The sequence below is a fragment of the Mesoplodon densirostris genome, chromosome 16, assembly GCF_025265405.1.
Source record: "Mesoplodon densirostris isolate mMesDen1 chromosome 16, mMesDen1 primary haplotype, whole genome shotgun sequence".
Lineage (NCBI taxonomy): Eukaryota > Metazoa > Chordata > Mammalia > Artiodactyla > Ziphiidae > Mesoplodon > Mesoplodon densirostris.
In genome coordinates this window covers 23,175,147-23,193,335 of record NC_082676.1, presented here as the reverse complement: position 1 = coordinate 23,193,335, position 18,189 = coordinate 23,175,147, and the positions used below count along the sequence as shown (strand labels likewise).

Genomic DNA, 18,189 nt, shown 5'->3' with positions numbered 1-18,189 from the left:
ACTACACGCTAGGGACTTCACTGGTGGCACAGTGGTTAAGACTCTGCGCTCCCAGTGCTGTGGGAGGGGGTGGGGAGGGTTCAATCCCTGGTCAGGGAACTAGATCCCGCACGCTGCAAAGATGATCCCGTGTGCTGCAACTAAGACCTGGAGCAGCCAAATAAATAAATGTTTTTTTAAAAAATCACTTGCCCAATACCACACAGCTTTTAAGTGGGAGAACCCAGAGAAGTAGTTCTCATGCATCAGGAGAGCTTACAAAAATGCAAATTCCCAGACCTTACCCCCAGAGAGTCCAGGAATCTGCACCCTTCACTGATGCCACAGGAGATTCTCATGCTATTGCTCCAGAGACCTGATCATTTATAATCAGGACACTGACTTATCCCCAGGAAACTGCTGGGTTGGGAAGACAGCACCTCATCTTTCAAAGTTACAAGGTGAAAGACAAATACCGTATGCTAACACATATATATGGAATTTAAGGAAAAAACATGTCATGAAGAACCTAGGGGTAAGACAGGAATAGACACAGACCTACTAGACAATGGACTTGAGGATATGGGGAGAGGGAAGGGTAAGCTGTGACAAAGCGAGAGAGAGGCATGGACATATATACACTACCAAACGTAAAATAGATAGCTAGTGGGAAGCAGCCGCATAGCACGGGGAGATCAGCTCGGTGCTTTGTGACCGCCTGGAGGGGTGGGATAGGGAGGGTGGGAGGGAGGGAGACGCAAGAGGGAAGAGATACGGGAACATATGTATATGTAAAACTGATTCACTTTGTTATAAAGCAGAAACTAACACACCATTGTAAAGCAATTATACTCCAATAAAGATGTAAAAAAAAAAAAAGTTACAAGGTGAGAGGAAGACTGCCACCAAGTAGTCCCCCAAGACCATTTGACTTCCCTCGGCTCCTAGGAGTTTATAATGTCCTGAAGGTCAAGTGTAGCCTTCCTGAGGTTGTCATTTTAATTACATAAGTAGTCAACATTCACTATAGAAAAATTTTAAGTAAAGGTACAGTAGTCCTTTCACTTTCTGCAGTTTCAGTTACCCGTGGTCAACCTCAGTCCAAAAATATTAACTGGAAAGTTCCAGAAATAAACAGTTCATAAGTTTTAAATTGCATGCTGTTCTGAGTAGCATAATGAAACCTCCCACCCTCCGGCCCGGGAACGTGAATCATCCCTTTGTTCCGCTTATCCATGCTGTAGGTGCTCCCCACCCCGCCTATTCGTCACTTAGGAGCCTGCTCTGTTATCAGATCCAGTGTTGTTATACTTCAGTGCTTGTGATCAAGTAACCCTTATTTTACTTAATCATGGCCCCAAAATGCAAGAGTAGTGATGCTGGCGATTCAGATATTCTCTTACTGTGCCTAACTTATAAATTAAACTTTATCATAGGTTACGTACACATAGGAAAAAACATAGTATACATAGAATTTGCTACTATCCATGGTTTCATGCATCCACTGAGGGTCTTGGAACATGTACCCTGTGGATAAAGGAGGGACTACTGTAAAAGGAGAGGAGTTCAGTACAGTGACTAAGAGCCCAGCCAGCTTTTGGAGACAAATGTATGAAAAACATTTAGTAAAGTTGGGACCTGGTAAGGGCTCAATAATGCTAGTAAAATATTTCTTGTGGGCAAAAAGAAGAGGACCAGGGCTTCCCTGGTGGCGCAGTGGTTGAGAGTCTGCCTGCCGATGCAGGGGACACGGGTTCGTGCCCCGGTCCGGGAAGATCCCACATGCCGCGGAGCGGCTGGGCCCGTAAGCTATGGCCGCCGAGCCTGCGCGTCCGGAGCCTGTGCTCCACAATGGGAGAGGCCACAACAGTGAGAGGCCCGCGTACCAAAAAAAAAAAAAAAAAAGAAGAGGACCAGCATACAAACTCAGACCTCTACTTCACAACCAGTGCTCTTTCCACAGCTCCTTGGTTTTCCCCCACATGGCTCCTGATTTCTGTGATTCCATCTATCTCTGTCTGAGGCCACAATCTTACCCCTCAGAGCACACCTTCCTCCAAACCCTGCTACAGGCAGCTGGCAGTGGTATAGGGGCATTCAACTGGAAGGGACACCCTCAGGCCCAAGACTGACATCATATGTTTAATTGGTGCTAAAAAGCCCCAACCTCACAAAGGCAACATTTCCCCTACTTCCAAATCTGTCTCTCCCACTTCCAAATCTGACTCTTCATTAAGTTCTTTTCCATCTTAGACCACCCAAGACGTTTATTTTAACCAGATGGATGCACTGGGTTTCAGCCAAATTCCCCACTTCCTAAGATAAGGAAAGCTTTGGGTAAAAGCAGAAAGGGAACACGTCTCAGTCCCATGAATACCTTCTCGGCAAGGGCTTTCCAGGCTGCCAGCTTGGCTTTGTCTGCTCCTAGAAAGCTAAGAGGAGGGACACAGATGAGGTTTCAGATGCCTGTTGGACCTCTAACTTTGCTGTGTGACCTTGGGCAGGATCTAAGCACCCTTCCAAATACAACTTTCTGCGACACTCTCCTCTCCTCCCATGTAAACACAAACTTACAGAATCTTGGAGTTAATAGCAGAGCTTCAAAATATGATACAATATGACAAATAAAGAATTAACTTTTGCGGGGGGGGGGAGGCGGAGAAATAAATTTATCTCTGTTTGCACGTATGATCGGATATGTAGAAAACCCTAATGATTCCACACAAAAAACTGTTGAACTAACAAACGTATTCGGCAAAGGTGCAGGATACAAAAATCAGCACACAAAAAGCAACTCTGTTTCTGCAATGAAAAATCTGAAAAGGAAAATAAGAAAACGATTCCATTTACAATAGCATCAAAAAGAATAAAATACTTAGGAATTAACCAAGGAAGTGAAAGACTTATATGTCGAAAACTACAAAACATCACTGAATGAAATTAAAGAACATACAAATAAATAGAAAAACATTTCATGCTCATGGATTAGAAGACTTGATATTGTTACTACCAATGCAATCTACAGATTCACTGCAATCTCTATCAAAATCCCAATAGCTTTATTTTTTTCAGAAATGGAAAAACTCATTCTAAAATTCATATGGAATCTCTAGGGATCCCCAATAACCAAAACAATCTGAAAAATAAGAACAAAGTTGGAGGACTCACGTTTCCTGATTTCAAAGCTTACTACAAAGCTACAGTAATCAAAAGAGTGGTACTGGCATAAAGACAGACAAACAGACCAATGGAATAAAAGAGACGGCCCTGAAATAAACCCTTGCATATATGGTCAAATGATGGTGCCAAAACCATTCAATGGGGAAAGTAGAGTCTTTAACAAATGGTGCTGGGAAAACTGGATATCCACATGTTGAAAGAATGAAGGTGGACCCTTACCTAACACCATATAAAAAAATTAACTCAAAATGAATCAAAGACCTAAACATAAGAGCTAAAATTATAAAACACTTAGAACGCAGAAAAACTTGATGACATTGGACTTGACAATGATTTCTTGAATGTGGCACCAAAGGCACAGGAAACAACAACAAAAAATAGACAAATTTCACTTCATTAACATTTAAAACTTTTGTATATTAAAGGACACTATCAACAGAGTAAAACGGCAACCCACAGGACAGAGAGGTATTTGCAAATTACATATATGATAAGGGATTAATATCTAGAATATACACAGAACTCCTAAAACTCAACAACAAAAAACCAAAAGACTAGACTCAAAAACAGGTAAAGGTCTGGAATGGACATTTCTCCAAAAGAGATATACAAATGGTCAGCAAGCAAGTGAAAAGATGCTCAACATCACTAATCATTAGGGAAATGCAAATCAAAAACAATGAGTTACCACTTCACACCCATTAGGTTGGCTGTTATAAGAAGAAAAAAAAAACCCAGAAAACAGGTGTTGATGAGGATGTGGAGAAACTGGAACTCTTGTGCAATGTTGGAATGTAAAATGGTACAACTGCTATGGAAAATGGTATGGCTATTCCTCAAAAAATTAAAAACAGTATTATCATATGATCCAGCAATTCCATTCTGGGTATATACCCAAAAGAACTGAAAGCAGAGACATGAACAGATATTTGTACACCCTTGTTCACTGTAGCATTATTCACAACAGCAAAAAGGTGGAAGCAGCCCAAGTGTCCAGTAACAGATGAATGGATAAATAAAATGTATATACCGTGGACACTTAACAAAGCTATTATTCAGCCTTACAAAGGAAGGAAATTCTGACATGCCATGACATAGATGAACCTTGAAGATGGTGTGCTAAGTGAAATAAGCCAATGAGAAAAAGACAACACTGTGATTACAGTCTTATGAGGAACTCAGTCAAATTCAGAGACAGAAAGTAGAATGGTAATTGCCAGGTGCTGAGGGGAGGGGAGAACGGGGAGTTAATAGTTTAATGGGCACCAAGTTTCAGTTTTGTAAGATGAAAGTGTTCTTAAAATGGATAGTAGTGATGGCCACACTACGAAGTAAATGTACTTCACTGTGTCACAGAACTATAGACTTAAAAACAGCAAATTTTGTTATGTATATTTTAGAGCAAAATTTTTTAATTTTTTTACGTTTTAAAAAAGAATTAACTTTTATTATTTTAATAATAAAACTTTAATGATTAATAAATTTATTATTTAAATTTAATAATAAAATTATTAAATTTAATAATTATTAATAATAATTATCATTATTTATTATAAGTTTTATTCCAATTTTCTCCATCTTCACTGCCCCCACCAAATTTCACCTGGGTAAACTAGTCTCCCAGGGCTTCCCTGGTGGCCCAGTGGTTAAGAATCTGCCTGCCAATGCAAGGGACATGGGTTCGAGCCCTGGTCCGGGAAGATCCCACATGCCGCAGAGCAACGAAGCCTGTGCGCCACAACTACTGAGGCCCGCACGCCTAGAGCCCGAGCTACGCAACGAGACGCCACTGCAATAAGCCCGCGCACCACAGCGAAGAGCAGCGCCCCCCTCGCCGCAACTAGAGAAGGCCCGCGCAGTAACAAAGACCCAACGCAGCCAATAAAAAGAGAGGAAAAAAAAAATCTGATCTAAAAACTAGTCTCCCACTGTGATCCAGTCCTTCAAATAGCAGCCAGGGTGATTTTGTCAAGATGCAAACCTGAAAAGTGAAGTGTTCCCTGCTGAAATCCTTTCTGTGGCTTCCTCCACGCTTGGGATAAAAACAAATTCTTCATGGCCATCATCAAAAAGACAAGAAATAACAAATACCGGCGTGGTTGTGGAGAAAAGGGAATCCTTGTGCACTGTTGGTGGGATTGTAAATTGGAACAGTCACTGTGGAAAACACTGTAGGGGATCCTTAAAAAAATAAAAATAGAACTACCATACGATCCAGCAATTCCACTTCTGAGAATATACCCAAAGGAAATGAAAACACGAATTCAAAAAGATATTTGCACCCCCATTTTCATAGCAATATTATGTACAATAGCCAAGACATGAAAACAACCTAAGTGTCCATCGATGGATGAATGGATAAAGAAGTTGTGAGATACATACATACACACATACACGAATATTATTCAGCCATAAAAAAGAGAACATCCTACCATTTGCCACATCATGGATGGAACCTGAAGGCATTATGCTAAGTGAAATAAGTCAGACAGAGAAAGCCAAATACTGTATGACCTCACTTACATGTGGAATCTTTAAGTATAATAAACATTTTAAAACTCGTAGCAAGGGCTTCCCTGGTGGCGCAGTGGTTGAGAGTCCGCCTGCCGATGCAGGGGACACGGGTTCGTGCCCCGGTCTGGGAAGATCCCACATGCTGCGGAGTGGCTGGGCCCGTGAGCCATGGCCACTGAGCCTGCGCGTCCGGAGCCTGTGCTCCGCTACGGGAGAGGCCACAACAGTGAGAGACCCGCACACCGCAAAAAAAAAAAAAAAAAATGCAAAACTCGTAGCAAAAGCGATCAGACTTGTGGTTATCAGAGGCAGAGGGTGAGGGGAGAGGGAAGTGGAGAAAGGTGGTCCAAAGATACAAACTTTCAGTTAAAAGATAAATAAGTACTAGGGATGTAACATACAACATGATGACTATAGCTAACACTCTGCCATACAATGTATAGGAAAGTTAAGAGAGTAAATCCTAAGAGTTCTCAGGACAGGAGAATTTTTTTTTCCTTTTTCAGATTCTTCTTTCTTTTCTTTTTATTGTATCTATCTGAGAAGGTGGAGGTTAGCTGATCTTACTGTGGTAATCATTTCACAATATATGTAAGTCAAATCATCATGCTGTAGACCTTAAACTTATACAGTGATGTACATCAATTATTTTTCTATACCACTGGAAAAAAATTATTCAGCATGATTCTCCTCGTCCTTCCCCAACTTGTGGCTTTATACCTCACCATTAGCCGACATGGTTTCATCTCCTGGAATGCCCTCTTCCCTTCCCCTCCCTCTCCCTCTTCTTAACTCCTATTCTTCCCTCAGAGTTCAGTCTTCCCTAACCCCCCAGATCAAATTCCCCATTACAAACCTTTGCCACCAGACCCAGCAGACTAAAAACTTACCTCTTCTGTCTTTGACTCCAGGCTAGGTATTTTCCCAACATTCTATGACAGAATGATCTGTCTGTCTCCAGCACTGCATGCCACCAGGGAGTCTATAAAATAGGCTTTATATCAGTGGTGCACATCCAAACTGGAGTGAGCTGGTTAGGCTTTACCACAGTTTTGCTTATGGGAGAGAAACTGTTCAGAGAAGGGAGGGCTGATAAGAACAAGATCCACGGGAAAGTTAGTACTAAAGTTGTACGTCCATGTCAGGTATATGGCTGTCCCACCAGGTCCAGACAAAGTAATATCTGTTGAAGTGTGTATCATCTTTGGGGTCCAGCCCCACTCAGCCTACTGAAACAGGATCTTGGGATTGGGCTGTGGGAGAAAACAACAGCTATGGTATTCTGAAAAAGTTTCCTAGGAGATGCCACTGTTCACCTAAGGTGGAGAACTACATCTGAATGTTGACAGGTATGCAAAGGATGTTCTGACCTTATTGATATTCCTTAAGACTTCAAGTGTAAGATTAAGAGTGAGGATTTAAAAAAAAAAAAAAAGGGCGGATTTTCCTCTTTTTTTTTTTTTGGCCTCGCCGCCCGGCTTGCAAGATCTTAGTTCCCTGACCAGGGATTGAACCTGGGGCCATGGCAGTGAAAGTGCGCGGGACCCCAATCACTGGACCGCCAGGGAACTCCCCAGAGTGCAGATTTTGAAGTCAGACAGACCCAGGTAACAGTCGAGTGATTCTGAGTAAGTTTCTTTGCCTATAGAAACCCACCATGTAGGATGATGGGCCTTGCTACATAGCACAGTGCGCATGACACCACCTGGAGGGCTTACTGAAACGCTGATTATGGGTCCCACCCACAGAATTTCTGATTCAGTAGGTCTGGGATGGGGATCTCAGAATTTGAATCTCTAATCAAGTTCCCAGGTGATGCAGCTGCTGCTGGTCCAGAAACACACTGTGAGAACCACTAACCAAGTCCATAGCGAGGCCACGATAGATAAATACCCAGATCTTCTGATAGCCAATAAAGTACTCTCGCAACTTTACTCCCCCGAGGAGTCCTCAGCTGGTTCCAACATGCTATACAGCCTTAGAAAATCACTTCCCCTTTTTGGATCTCCGGGCTCACATTTGTCAAGAGGGTGCTAGGCATGAGGAGACACTAAGTTATTACAGAAAAGAGTTAACTCTGTGAACAAGGTCCTACGGGACTTGAAGGGTTAGGGGAGAAAACGAGCAAGGGCTAAATCCTGAGGGGCAACTTGTGGCTTCCGGGGAGCAAGGTTTGGGCTCGAAAGGACGCCTCGGGGAAGGTAGCGCCGCGTTCTGCCCCGCTGCTCGACGGGACAAGCTGTGGTGGATTGGACGACGCTCCTGTCCCAACCTCTGCTTTCGCCTCAGCCACCGTTCTTCAGTCTCCGCAGCACCTCCTCGCGCTCGTGTCGCCGTCCCTACCAAGATTGTCCCTTCCCTCTCACTCTACCGCGGGGCTGGCGGAAGCGTCCCGTCACTTCCCCGCGCGTAGAGCGCTTGCGCCGAAGCGGCGGTTGCTCTTTCGCGTAGATGGCTGTGCGGCCACCGATTGGCTGCGTGGGCACGTCGGCGGGAGGACGCGCGGCGCTGCGTTGTTCCGCCCTCCGCGCTCCTGGTCTCGGCCGAGCTAGCAGAGCCAGGGTGTTTGGGTAAGTGGGTGCAGTCGCAGGCGCGCCGCCGAGCCGATTCGTTGATCCTGTTGCTGCCCGCCGCCGCCGCCGCCGCCGCCGCCACCGCCACCGCCACACCCCGTGCGCCGTGAACCGCGACCCGCGACCCGCGACCCCGACCTCTTTTAGATCGGCCCGCGCGCCCCAGGCTCGGCCCGGGCGGCGCGACGGGAGGATGAGCGGCGGGCGGCGGAAGGAGGAGCCGCTTCAGCCGCAGCTGGCTAACGGGGCCCTCAAAGTCTCCGTCTGGAGCAAGGTGTTGCGGAGCGACGCGGCCTGGGAGGACAAGGTGCGGTGGGGCCTGGCGAGGGCGCACGTTCGAGGAGCCGGCTGGGACTCGGGGACGAGCCTGCCCCTGCCCCCGTCTGGGCGCTGCCGAGTGTTCGGGTTGGTGGGGCGGGTGGCCCAAGGGTGTCGGGGCGAACTCGGAGGGCCCGGCTGTCGGGCTCCGGGCTCACTACGGAGTGGCCTAAGAGTGAAGTCGCCCGGGTCAAGGAGGGGGCGGAGGTGTTGCCACCCCGCGGGCAGGTCGGGTGCCTGAACGGCGAGAGCGAGCTGAATTCGATTCGATCTCCGCCTTTTACTCCCAGTAGGATCTTGAGTAAGTGACTTACCTTGTCGAATTAACTACTTACCCCCGTGGTTAGCACGAACAGTAACGGTAACAGACTTCTACTGAGTACTTGCTGTGTGTTGTGCGCCCTCTGTGCGTCATCTCACTCAAGTCTCCGAACAACTCTGAAGTGGGGTACCGTGGTGCGGTAAAGCATTTAGCACATGGTGAGGCTCACTAAAGTTGAGCTGCCAGTGCTTTACTGCTGAATGAGAAAACAGAATAAGTGTGAGAGTTTAGAGGGGAGAATGAGACCACCTTTCAGGGGTGAGTGTGTGTGTGTGTGTACACGCGAGGGAGTGGGGGAGAAACCACCAAATGTGTGTGAGGAATGGTTGGGGGACTTCAAGATGTCCTTACTAGTCACGTTCATTCAGAAGATCTGAGTGTAAGCACTTCCCCAACTCTGGTCCATCGCGTGGAAGGAACCATCACAAATAGCTTGATTCCAGTTGGCCTGAAAAGAATGTTAGATTTGCAGTCTTCCCCCCCCCCTTTTTTTTTGGACTGATGAAGTAGTTTTTCATCAGTTACTTTCATCAGAAGTAGTTTTTCCTAGAGTTCCTGTAAAGGGGGGGATGGGAGATACTTCCTGAAGGTGCCCTTGTCCTGCCCATAGTGCTGCCCAGCTGTTGTAAAATCTTTCTGATTTGCTGTGTCATTTCTTTCCTTCCTTGTGTAAGGACTGGTTTCTGCAGTCCAGGGCAGGTCAGAAACCTGAGTCTTCCGTGTTCTTGTATGAAAATTAGATATGCTGGCACCTGCCTCCTGCACTTTTGTTTCTAATCTCTTTTCTCTTTTGTGACTTACTCAAAATTCAGAGTTTGGGAAGGTGGTACTGAATTGGTTAACAGTCAGCCCTTCTGCCTGTGGATAGTCTGTTCATGTCTCTCCAGGTCAGATAACTGGCCAGTAGCTCAGTTACTATCACAGCAATTTCATTTTTGTAGCTTCTGAAAAAATAAAGTAAATGATTTTTCTAAAGATTTTTATGTAGAGCACAACGCCCTGGAAGCCATCACTTAAGATAACTAAATGCATCATTTTTTAACCACATTTTAATATAAGAAGATGTGGAGATTCAAGAACCATATACCATTGCTTTTGGGGAAAATTCCTCTGGAAGATAAGTTTAACAGAAAGCTTTTCTGTTCCTCACCTATCACAAGAGGCTCTCTTGTGGCACCCACTCCAGATTATGCACACATTCTCTCTCTTTTCTACAGGATGAATTTTTAGATGTGATCTACTGGTTCCGACAGATCATTGCTGTGGTCCTAGGTGTCATTTGGGGAGTGTTACCATTGCGAGGTTTCTTGGGAATAGCAGGGTAAGTCTTGGGTTTTTTGTTTTGTTTGGTTTGGTTGGTTTTTTTTCCCTGTGTGTGTGTGTGTGTGTGTGTGTAATGACTAAATCAAAAAACTGGCCCCATGATGGCACTCCTGGGTCTGATACAGCACTCCTCAATTCCACAGGCTTGGGAGCAGCTTGGGTCAGGCATGTTACCTTTATGAAGATCCGGGTTAGTTTATTCATTCATGGGTCCATAGTGACCTCATGCAAGAGGTTGCCATATTGCCTGTTGGCAGCAGGCATCTAGTTCTGACATGACCTTTGTTGTCTGTGGAAGAGCTTCTAATACTTGATGACCACTCCCTTGTGCACTGTGCTGGATGTCCTGAATCTTGGACTTGGCAGAAGTTGTTTTAGGTCCCTCCTTTTTTTTTTTGGCCACGTCTTGCAGCATGCGGGATCTTTAGTTCCCTGAACAGGGATGGAACCCGTGCCCCTTGCACTGGAAGCGCGGAGTCCTAACCACTGGACCGCCCGGGAAGTCCCAGGTGCCTACATTTTAAAGGCAGTGAAAAGTAGGAGATGAAGCCCTCAGTTTTTTATTGTGTGCCTGTGGCAGCAGTTGACACCAGCTCCCGGTCGTGGCTCAGCTTGTTAACCAGTCACTGAGAGCAAGTCCGAATGCCCGCCAGGTTGACTTAATAGGATCTGTGGAAATTGTCTTTTTCTTTTTTTTTAAGATGTATTTATTTATTTTTGGCTGCATCGGGTCTTAGTTGCAGCACGCAGGATCTTCATTGAGGCATGTGGGATCTTTTGTTGCGGTGCGCGGGCTCTTCGTTGTGGCGTGCGGGTTTTCTCTTCTCTAGTTGTGGCGCGCAGGCTCCAGAGCATGTGAGCTCTGTAGTTTGCGGCACGTGGGCTCTCGTGTTGAGGCGCACGAGCTTAATAGTTGTGGTGTGCGGGCTTAGTTGCCCCATGGCACGTGGGATCTTAGTTCCCCAACCAGCGATTGAACCCAAATCCCCTGCATTATAAGGTGGATTCTTTACCACTGGACCACCGGGAAAGTCCTGGAATTGTCTTAGGATAGGAGTTGTGGGCAAGTTATAGTAGAAATGGACAGGCAGGCCTCTGGGAATACAAACTGTCATACTCACCCATGGAAAATCACATATATGGTTGTTGTTTTTTTTTTTTAATAAATTTATTTATTTTTGGCTGTGTTGGGTCTTCGTTTCTGTGTGAGGGCTTTCTCTAGTTGTGGCAAGTGGGGGCCACTCTTCATCGCGGTGCGCAGGCCTCTCACTGTCGTGGCCTCTCTTGTTGCGGAGCACAGGCTCCAGACGCGCAGGCTCAGTAGCTGTGGCTCACGGGCCCAGTTGCTCCACAGCACGTGGGATCTTCCCAGACCAGGGCTCGAACCCGTGTCCCCTGCATTGGCAGGCAGATTCTCAACCACTGCACCACCAGGGAAGCCCTCACATATATTGTTTTAACCGTGATCACATACATCTCTTATTCCTTACTCTGGGGTGAAAAGTGTGAAATCGTTTCAAACTCATTTGAGTTGCCTGTTTTTTCAGAAGATAACCCAAAGGAATGTACAGTCCCCTCTCCTAACTAAAGAGTTGTTGTTGTTGTATTTATGTATGTATGTATGTATGTATGTAAGTATGTATGGCTGCGTCGCGTCTTCGTTGTTGAGCGCAGGCTTAGTTGTGGCGAGAGGGGACTACTCTTCATTGCGGTGCGCGGGCTTCTCATTGCAGTGGCTTCTCTTGTTGTGGAGCACGGGCTCTAGGCACGCAGGCTTCAGTAGTTGTGATACACGGGCTCAGTAGTTGTGTCTCGAGGGCTCTAGAGTGCAGGCTCCGTAGTTGTGGCACTTGGGGCTTAGTTGATCCGCGGCATGTGGGATCTTCCCAGACCAGGGCTCGAACCCGTGTCCCCTGCATTGGCAGGCAGATCCTTAACCATTGCACCACCAGAAAAGTCCCTAAAGAAGTTTTCCATTTATGATGCTGAGCTTCATTTGTCCAAGGAAACTGTAAGAGTTTATCCTCTGACTGACTTTGAGTGGACATTTGATGAGGACTCATTGAGGGTCATGAGACACAGGCAGGACCTGGCGTTCACAGAGGTCTTCTCAGGGTGGAAGTGGTATGTAGATACATTTTTAGAATGTTGGTCACCCAGTTTTAGCTTTCTATGAGGGAAAAAAAAAAAAAAAAGGCAGATATAAGGAAAATGCCAGAGAAGGCAGAAGGCAATCTAAAGGCAAAAGGTAGTCTCCTGTCTTCCCCAGATCACTTTTCTAGGAGAGGATGACACTGGTTCAAACCCCCAGCACCTATCTCGTCTTGTAGGAGTCCTATGGGATTTTTCCGAAGTCACCCAATCTGGAAATAATATAGCAAAGACTAGAGCTGGTCTAGTATCCTTCCCACTGTGGCAAATGAGTAAGGCTGCCCAAACAGATTTTTTTTTTAAACTTTCTAGAGAGCTCTGGATTCAAGTTCCAGCTCTGCCACTTTCAAGCTACATAATTTGGAGCTCACTTTCTGAGACTCAGTTTCCTTATTATAATGGGGGCAATAAAGAAGTGCCTTCCTCATGAGATTGATGTGTGAATTAAATGAGATGATACAAGTAAATTGCTAAGTGTAGGGCTTAGTACATCGTAGGTACTCCATAAGTGGTTCACTGCAATCATATGATTAGTTTTACAAAGAGTGATAAAATATGGCTGGCTATTGAGAAAGCAAGAAACAGGGTGTTTGCAGTGAATTCACCTTGGAGTGGCTTACCCATCATGCCACTTTCTCAGGACTGCCTGTTTTCTAGGGTTCAGTCCCACACTGTCCTGCCAGAGCCAGTTTCTCTCACTCCAAAGGAATCCCTTCCCTCCTTTGGTTGGCACCTTTTTCCCAGCTCTTGGAAAGTGCCCAAGGACATTGATTTTTCCACACACAACCCCTTTCCTCCATCTGTCTGACTCAGCTGCCTGGTGCTCAGTTGTGGTGACCGTCTCCTCCCCACTTCCCGCCTCCGCTGCCCTCTGTCTGGACCCGCACTTGACTTCTCTTCATTTCTGGTGTGGCCACCAGCTAGGGCCTATTAAGGTAAAGCCATTTCCTTGGGTCTCATTACTTAAAATTTGCCTGGGAACTGAGTGTGATGGTTCTGCTCTGTCTGCCGAGGTTTTACATTATTGGAGAGGGGTTCTATTCATCCCTTTCTGCCTCTCTGTCTCTCATAGAGCTTGGCACATGATTAAGAGGTGCTCAGTGGATGCTTGTTAAAATTTTTGAAAAGCTGAAATGAGTTCCCATTGACCCTTGGAAGCAGAGTCATATATTACCTTCCAGCCCTGAAGTCAGTATTTGTTAGAGATGCATTATTTTGTTAAGACTGGAGTTTTTAAGATAGAATTGTTAAAAATCCATTTGAGAGTCAGTCTTTTTTTTTTTTTTTTTTTTTTGCTGCCCCATGCGGCATGCAGGATGTTAGCTTCCCCACCAGGGATCGAACCCCTGCCCACCTGCAGTGGAAGCCAGAGTCTTAACCACTGGACTGCCAGGGAAGTCCCCAGTATGTTCATTTCTTTGTCCACCCATTTGCTATGTCATTCTCTCCCATTTCCAATACAGAATTTATGCCCATCCTTAAAGCTCAGTGTGAGCCTTTCCAGTCCTTTTCCTGACCCCTCCCCCTTGTACACCAGACTTTTAAATGCCTTTGTGTCTGTGAATTCATTTTCTACTTAATGTGTGCCCCTTGGAAGGCAGGGCCTCTGTCAGCCCTTTTCTCTCTCCCGTCATCCTTTATTTATCTCTTTCTCTTATATTTCCCTTTCTCATCTCACTAAGCAACCACCTCACAGCTGGAGACTGTCAGTGAGTCTCCATTCACTGTCCAGCCCTAGCTTATTAGCTGAGCCCCAGAGTGACACTGCTAAGTCCTGATAGTAGGCTCTGTCTAGAGCCACTAACTCAGCCTGGCCAAAATGAAACGCCTGTCAGGGGGAGGTGGCCAGATTGGCTGGGTCCCAAGATTTCTAGTAGACGATCAGGATATGGCCATGACATAGCCAAGCCAAGGACTGTATTTCGTGTGAAATCCAAGAAAAACCATCTGTCCTTCCTGACTCCCTGCTTCTGTTACTGGACCCATGGTTCTCCCAGGTCCTTAGGCTTGAAGCCTTTGTGGATTCTTGCCTCCCCATTCAGCCATTTTCCCAGTCCCTGTCCTCAAACTTTATTTGTACTTACGTCCTGAAACAGGTCTAAACCAGCCTCCTAGCTCCTTTTCCTTCCACTCACGAGAAAGCCCATACTCTTGACTACTCACAAACTAGACTTCCTGGTGTATGTACACCCTACCTCCTTGTTACCTTGCTCAGACAGCCCCAGGGTCTGTTCCCTGCCCCGCCCCTCCAAATACCGATTTACACTCATCGCCATCATACTGCCCTGCCCTACACCAGCTCACACTTAACTGCTAGGAGGAACCTGTTCTCTTTGCATTTTCTACTGCAACCTTCAGAAGGCATGTGGCCTAAGGCTTATAGTCCCCCATTGGATTAGGTGCCGTAACTGGAAAGATCATAAAGAGAGTTTTGATCACTTTATGAATATTACTTTTACATAGTGACAGTACCAAGAGATCAGTAGAGCAGAGTGATGTGTTACTACTCACAAAATGTTATATACGCATACAGTAGAATATTACTTGGCCATAAGGGTATTCTGATTCCTGCATCAGTTAAATCATATGTGTTAGGGGTCAAAGACCTTCCTGGAAGTGCTCACAAACCTCTGGTTTCAATTCACTCTGACTGCTGTTTCTGGCCCCTAATAGGTGGTGAGCTGAGGGCAGGAACTGTCGTGTTCACCTCTGCATCAAGTGCAGTAGCAGACAGTGGACATTCAGAAATTGTCTCCCGTTGGGAATTTTGCAGAGGCTGCTTTACTGTGCCCTTGCTTGCTCAACTAGGCCATGAAGCAGCAGCTTAACATGTGTTTTCCCCATGCTCCCCCACCCCTACCCCCCGAGCTGGAGCTACCTGGAGGCCCATGTCAGGTACTGGACCTATTTGGGGTTGTTCAGCAAGCAGCCTTCTGTCATACTTCAAGGGGACTTGGAGAACTTATATGTGCTTTATTTTTATTTTATTTTCTGCTTTTGCTGGTCAGCTAAAAAGAGTTGCTCCTTTTTTAAGTCTCTAGCACAACCAAGTGGGCAGCTCCATTGAGGGCCTAGGCGTTTTTATGTATTATTTCATTTGCCCCCATAATAGAGTTAACTGTGCAACAGCAAGTGCCCTGATAGAGCTGGACCATGTTGGTGGGAGTTCTCAGTCTTCCAAGCTCACAGTTTATGTTTGGTGCTTGTCCTCCCTTGCTCCAGATTCTGCCTGATCAATGCAGGTGTCCTGTACCTCTACTTCAGCAACTACCTACAGATAGATGAGGAAGAGTATGGCGGCACGTGGGAGCTCACAAAGGAAGGGTTTATGACATCGTTTGCCTTGTTCATGGTATGTGTAGCTGATAATTTCACAGCAGGTTTTGTCATTTCCTGAGATGTCAGTTATTCAGGGGGAGCCCCTTGATTGAGTTACAATGTGTGATTTGGGTACCATTTTTCTAGACTCCCGAGGCTGGAGGGCATGTCCTTTCTTGAGTTAATGTCCCAAAAGATGTGGTGTGATACACTGTATAGTCTCCCTGTGGTGAGAGCTCATTGTCAGTTTCTACATCTAATTCTCAACTCTGGCTGCATATTGAAAACTGGAAAACATTTAAAAATATATTCATAACAGCCAAAAAATGCAAACAGCCATCACCCGATGAATGGCTAGATAAAATGTTATATACCCATACAGTAGAATATTACTTGGCCATAAAGAGGAATGAAGAACTGGTACGTGCTACAAGGATGAACCCTGAAAACATTATGCTACGTGAAAGAATCCAGACACAGAAGAACACATGTTGTATGAGTCCATTTATGTGAAATGTCCAGAATAGGCAAATCCGTATGGATAAAAAGTAGATTAATGGTTGCCAGTGGCAGGGGTGGGAGGGGAAATGGGAAGTAACTGATAATGGGAATAGATTTTGTCTTCAGGGTGACGCAAATGCTCCAAAATGTTTTCGCAACTCTGAATATACTAAAAAACCTCTGAATTGTATCCTTTAAAAGGGTAAACTTCATGAAATATGAATTATATATCAAAGTTATTTTTTAAAAATTATAGAACCTAGCCCAAACAACAAAATGAGAATCTCTGGGAGGTGGCGCCCAGGCATCTCTCTGTAGGTTTTTAAAGAGCCCACAAGATTGCAAAGGCGAGTCAGGTTTGAGAACCTCTGTTTTATTTGATATGAAGCTGACAGGGTATGATGTAGTTTTGTTTTCACGTTTGTTGCTAATGCTAACACTTCCTAGCAGTACAGTTTGCTTTACCTGTATCATTTCCACACCTATAACTCGAAGCCCTCACACTCTGGTCTCTGTTTGGCAGGGGGAGAGACTTGTCCAGGGTCCCTTAGGGAGCACAGGATGGTGGTCCTGGGCTCTATTAGAGACAGCTTGATTTCAGTGAAATTATGTAAGCCCCCAGGCAGCTTATGCATTGGATAGCCCCCGGGAAGTACACTGTGCGCACATTCTTAGGATGCTTTTGATTTGTGGAATGGGAGCCTATGTTGACCCTGTTGGTGAGGGAGCCCATGAACATTGCTTGTTTCCTCTCTAGGTCATTTGGATCATCTTTTACACTGCCATCCACTATGATTGACGGTGCACAGTCCCCACCTGCTCCCTGTCTGGTCCAAAGGACCCTCTTAGTTACACCACAGAAGCACGATTGTTGGGGGGCACCCCAGCCACGCGGAACCTGGAAGACCCGTGTTTCCTGGACCGAGAATCAGTGTGTGGGGCGTCAGTGTTTTCTGCAAGGGTTGTGACCTGAAACTTTTTAAAGAACCATCCACCTTTTGGGGAAGCATTTCTGAATTGTCCATCACCAACCGTTTCTTCTTGGATACCATCATGAAACACCTGTTTGCCGATTGGAGCTGTCCTTCAATTTGGTGCACCTCTGGATCCGGATGAAACATTAAATTGTCTTCCTTTTCCATCAGGTGTACGGTTTTTAAACTATATCAAACATTGGCATTTCAAGTCTCCTGAAAACAGTATGGCAGTACGTGCGTGGTCCATAGCACAGTACAAGCAGCATCTAATAACAGTTTTCGTTGTAGAATGTTTTCAGATACTTGAATAAATCAGATCTTTAATTGAGCCCCTGTTGGTGATACCTGATGAAGCCTTTCCCACCTCACCTCTAGCCTCAGAACCCAATAGGAGCAATAGAGGTGGTGCCCTCCCATCCCCTTCCCTCTTCCCCCTTCCCTTTTCCTCCTCTCCCTGCTCCCTTAACACCTCTATCCAGGCTTCTTTCCCTTAATGTGCAGCAGGGAAATCCAGGGCTGGAGTTGGTGTAGGCTGTGGCCTTGACTTTGTGGAGGGAGGGCTTACCGCCTTCTGATGCCCTGATGCTCCCGCTCAGCACTGAGACGTGACTAAGCTCACCGCAGTGTGCTGGGCTCAGATGGTGTCCTTTGCATTTGGGTACAAGACGGCAAGGCTGTTGTAGCCGAGAAAGCTTAGCCAGGTTCAAATGATGAGCCACAAAATGAAAGATCTGAGAGCTAGGACTGTCCAGAGAAGGGGCTTAATGGGGACGTGGAGGACCCGGACTGTCAGAGGTCCTGCTCTTTGCCGTGGCGGTCAGGTGGAAGCTGGAGAGCCCAGGTTCTGCTGCCGTTTAAGCCACCCATCCCCTCTTCCTTCCTGTCCCTTCTAGGCCGTAGTTCTACCTTCTGAGGTGTGGTGGCATTCTGAGTGAGACTGGTCAGTTTTCCTTAAATGATGGTTTTTTTCTCCTTGATGCCAGTGGGCGTTCTCTGCCCCGTGGGAGTGGTTGTGGGGATGTAGAATGAGACT

At 45.9% G+C, this 18,189-nt stretch overlaps 1 protein-coding gene across 1 annotated transcript; it reads left to right on the top strand.

The window, feature by feature from the left end:
* The first annotated feature begins 8,198 nt into the window (after positions 1 to 8,198).
* On the top strand, positions 8,199 to 17,146 carry RAB5IF (RAB5 interacting factor). The gene is made up of 4 exons (XM_060078124.1): positions 8,199 to 8,553; positions 10,104 to 10,207; positions 15,583 to 15,712; positions 16,937 to 17,146. The coding sequence occupies exons 1-4, from the start codon at positions 8,440 to 8,442 to the stop codon at positions 16,976 to 16,978; spliced, it is 390 nt and encodes a 129-aa protein (XP_059934107.1). The 5' UTR covers positions 8,199 to 8,439; the 3' UTR covers positions 16,979 to 17,146.
* The last annotated feature ends 1,043 nt before the right edge of the window (positions 17,147 to 18,189 follow it).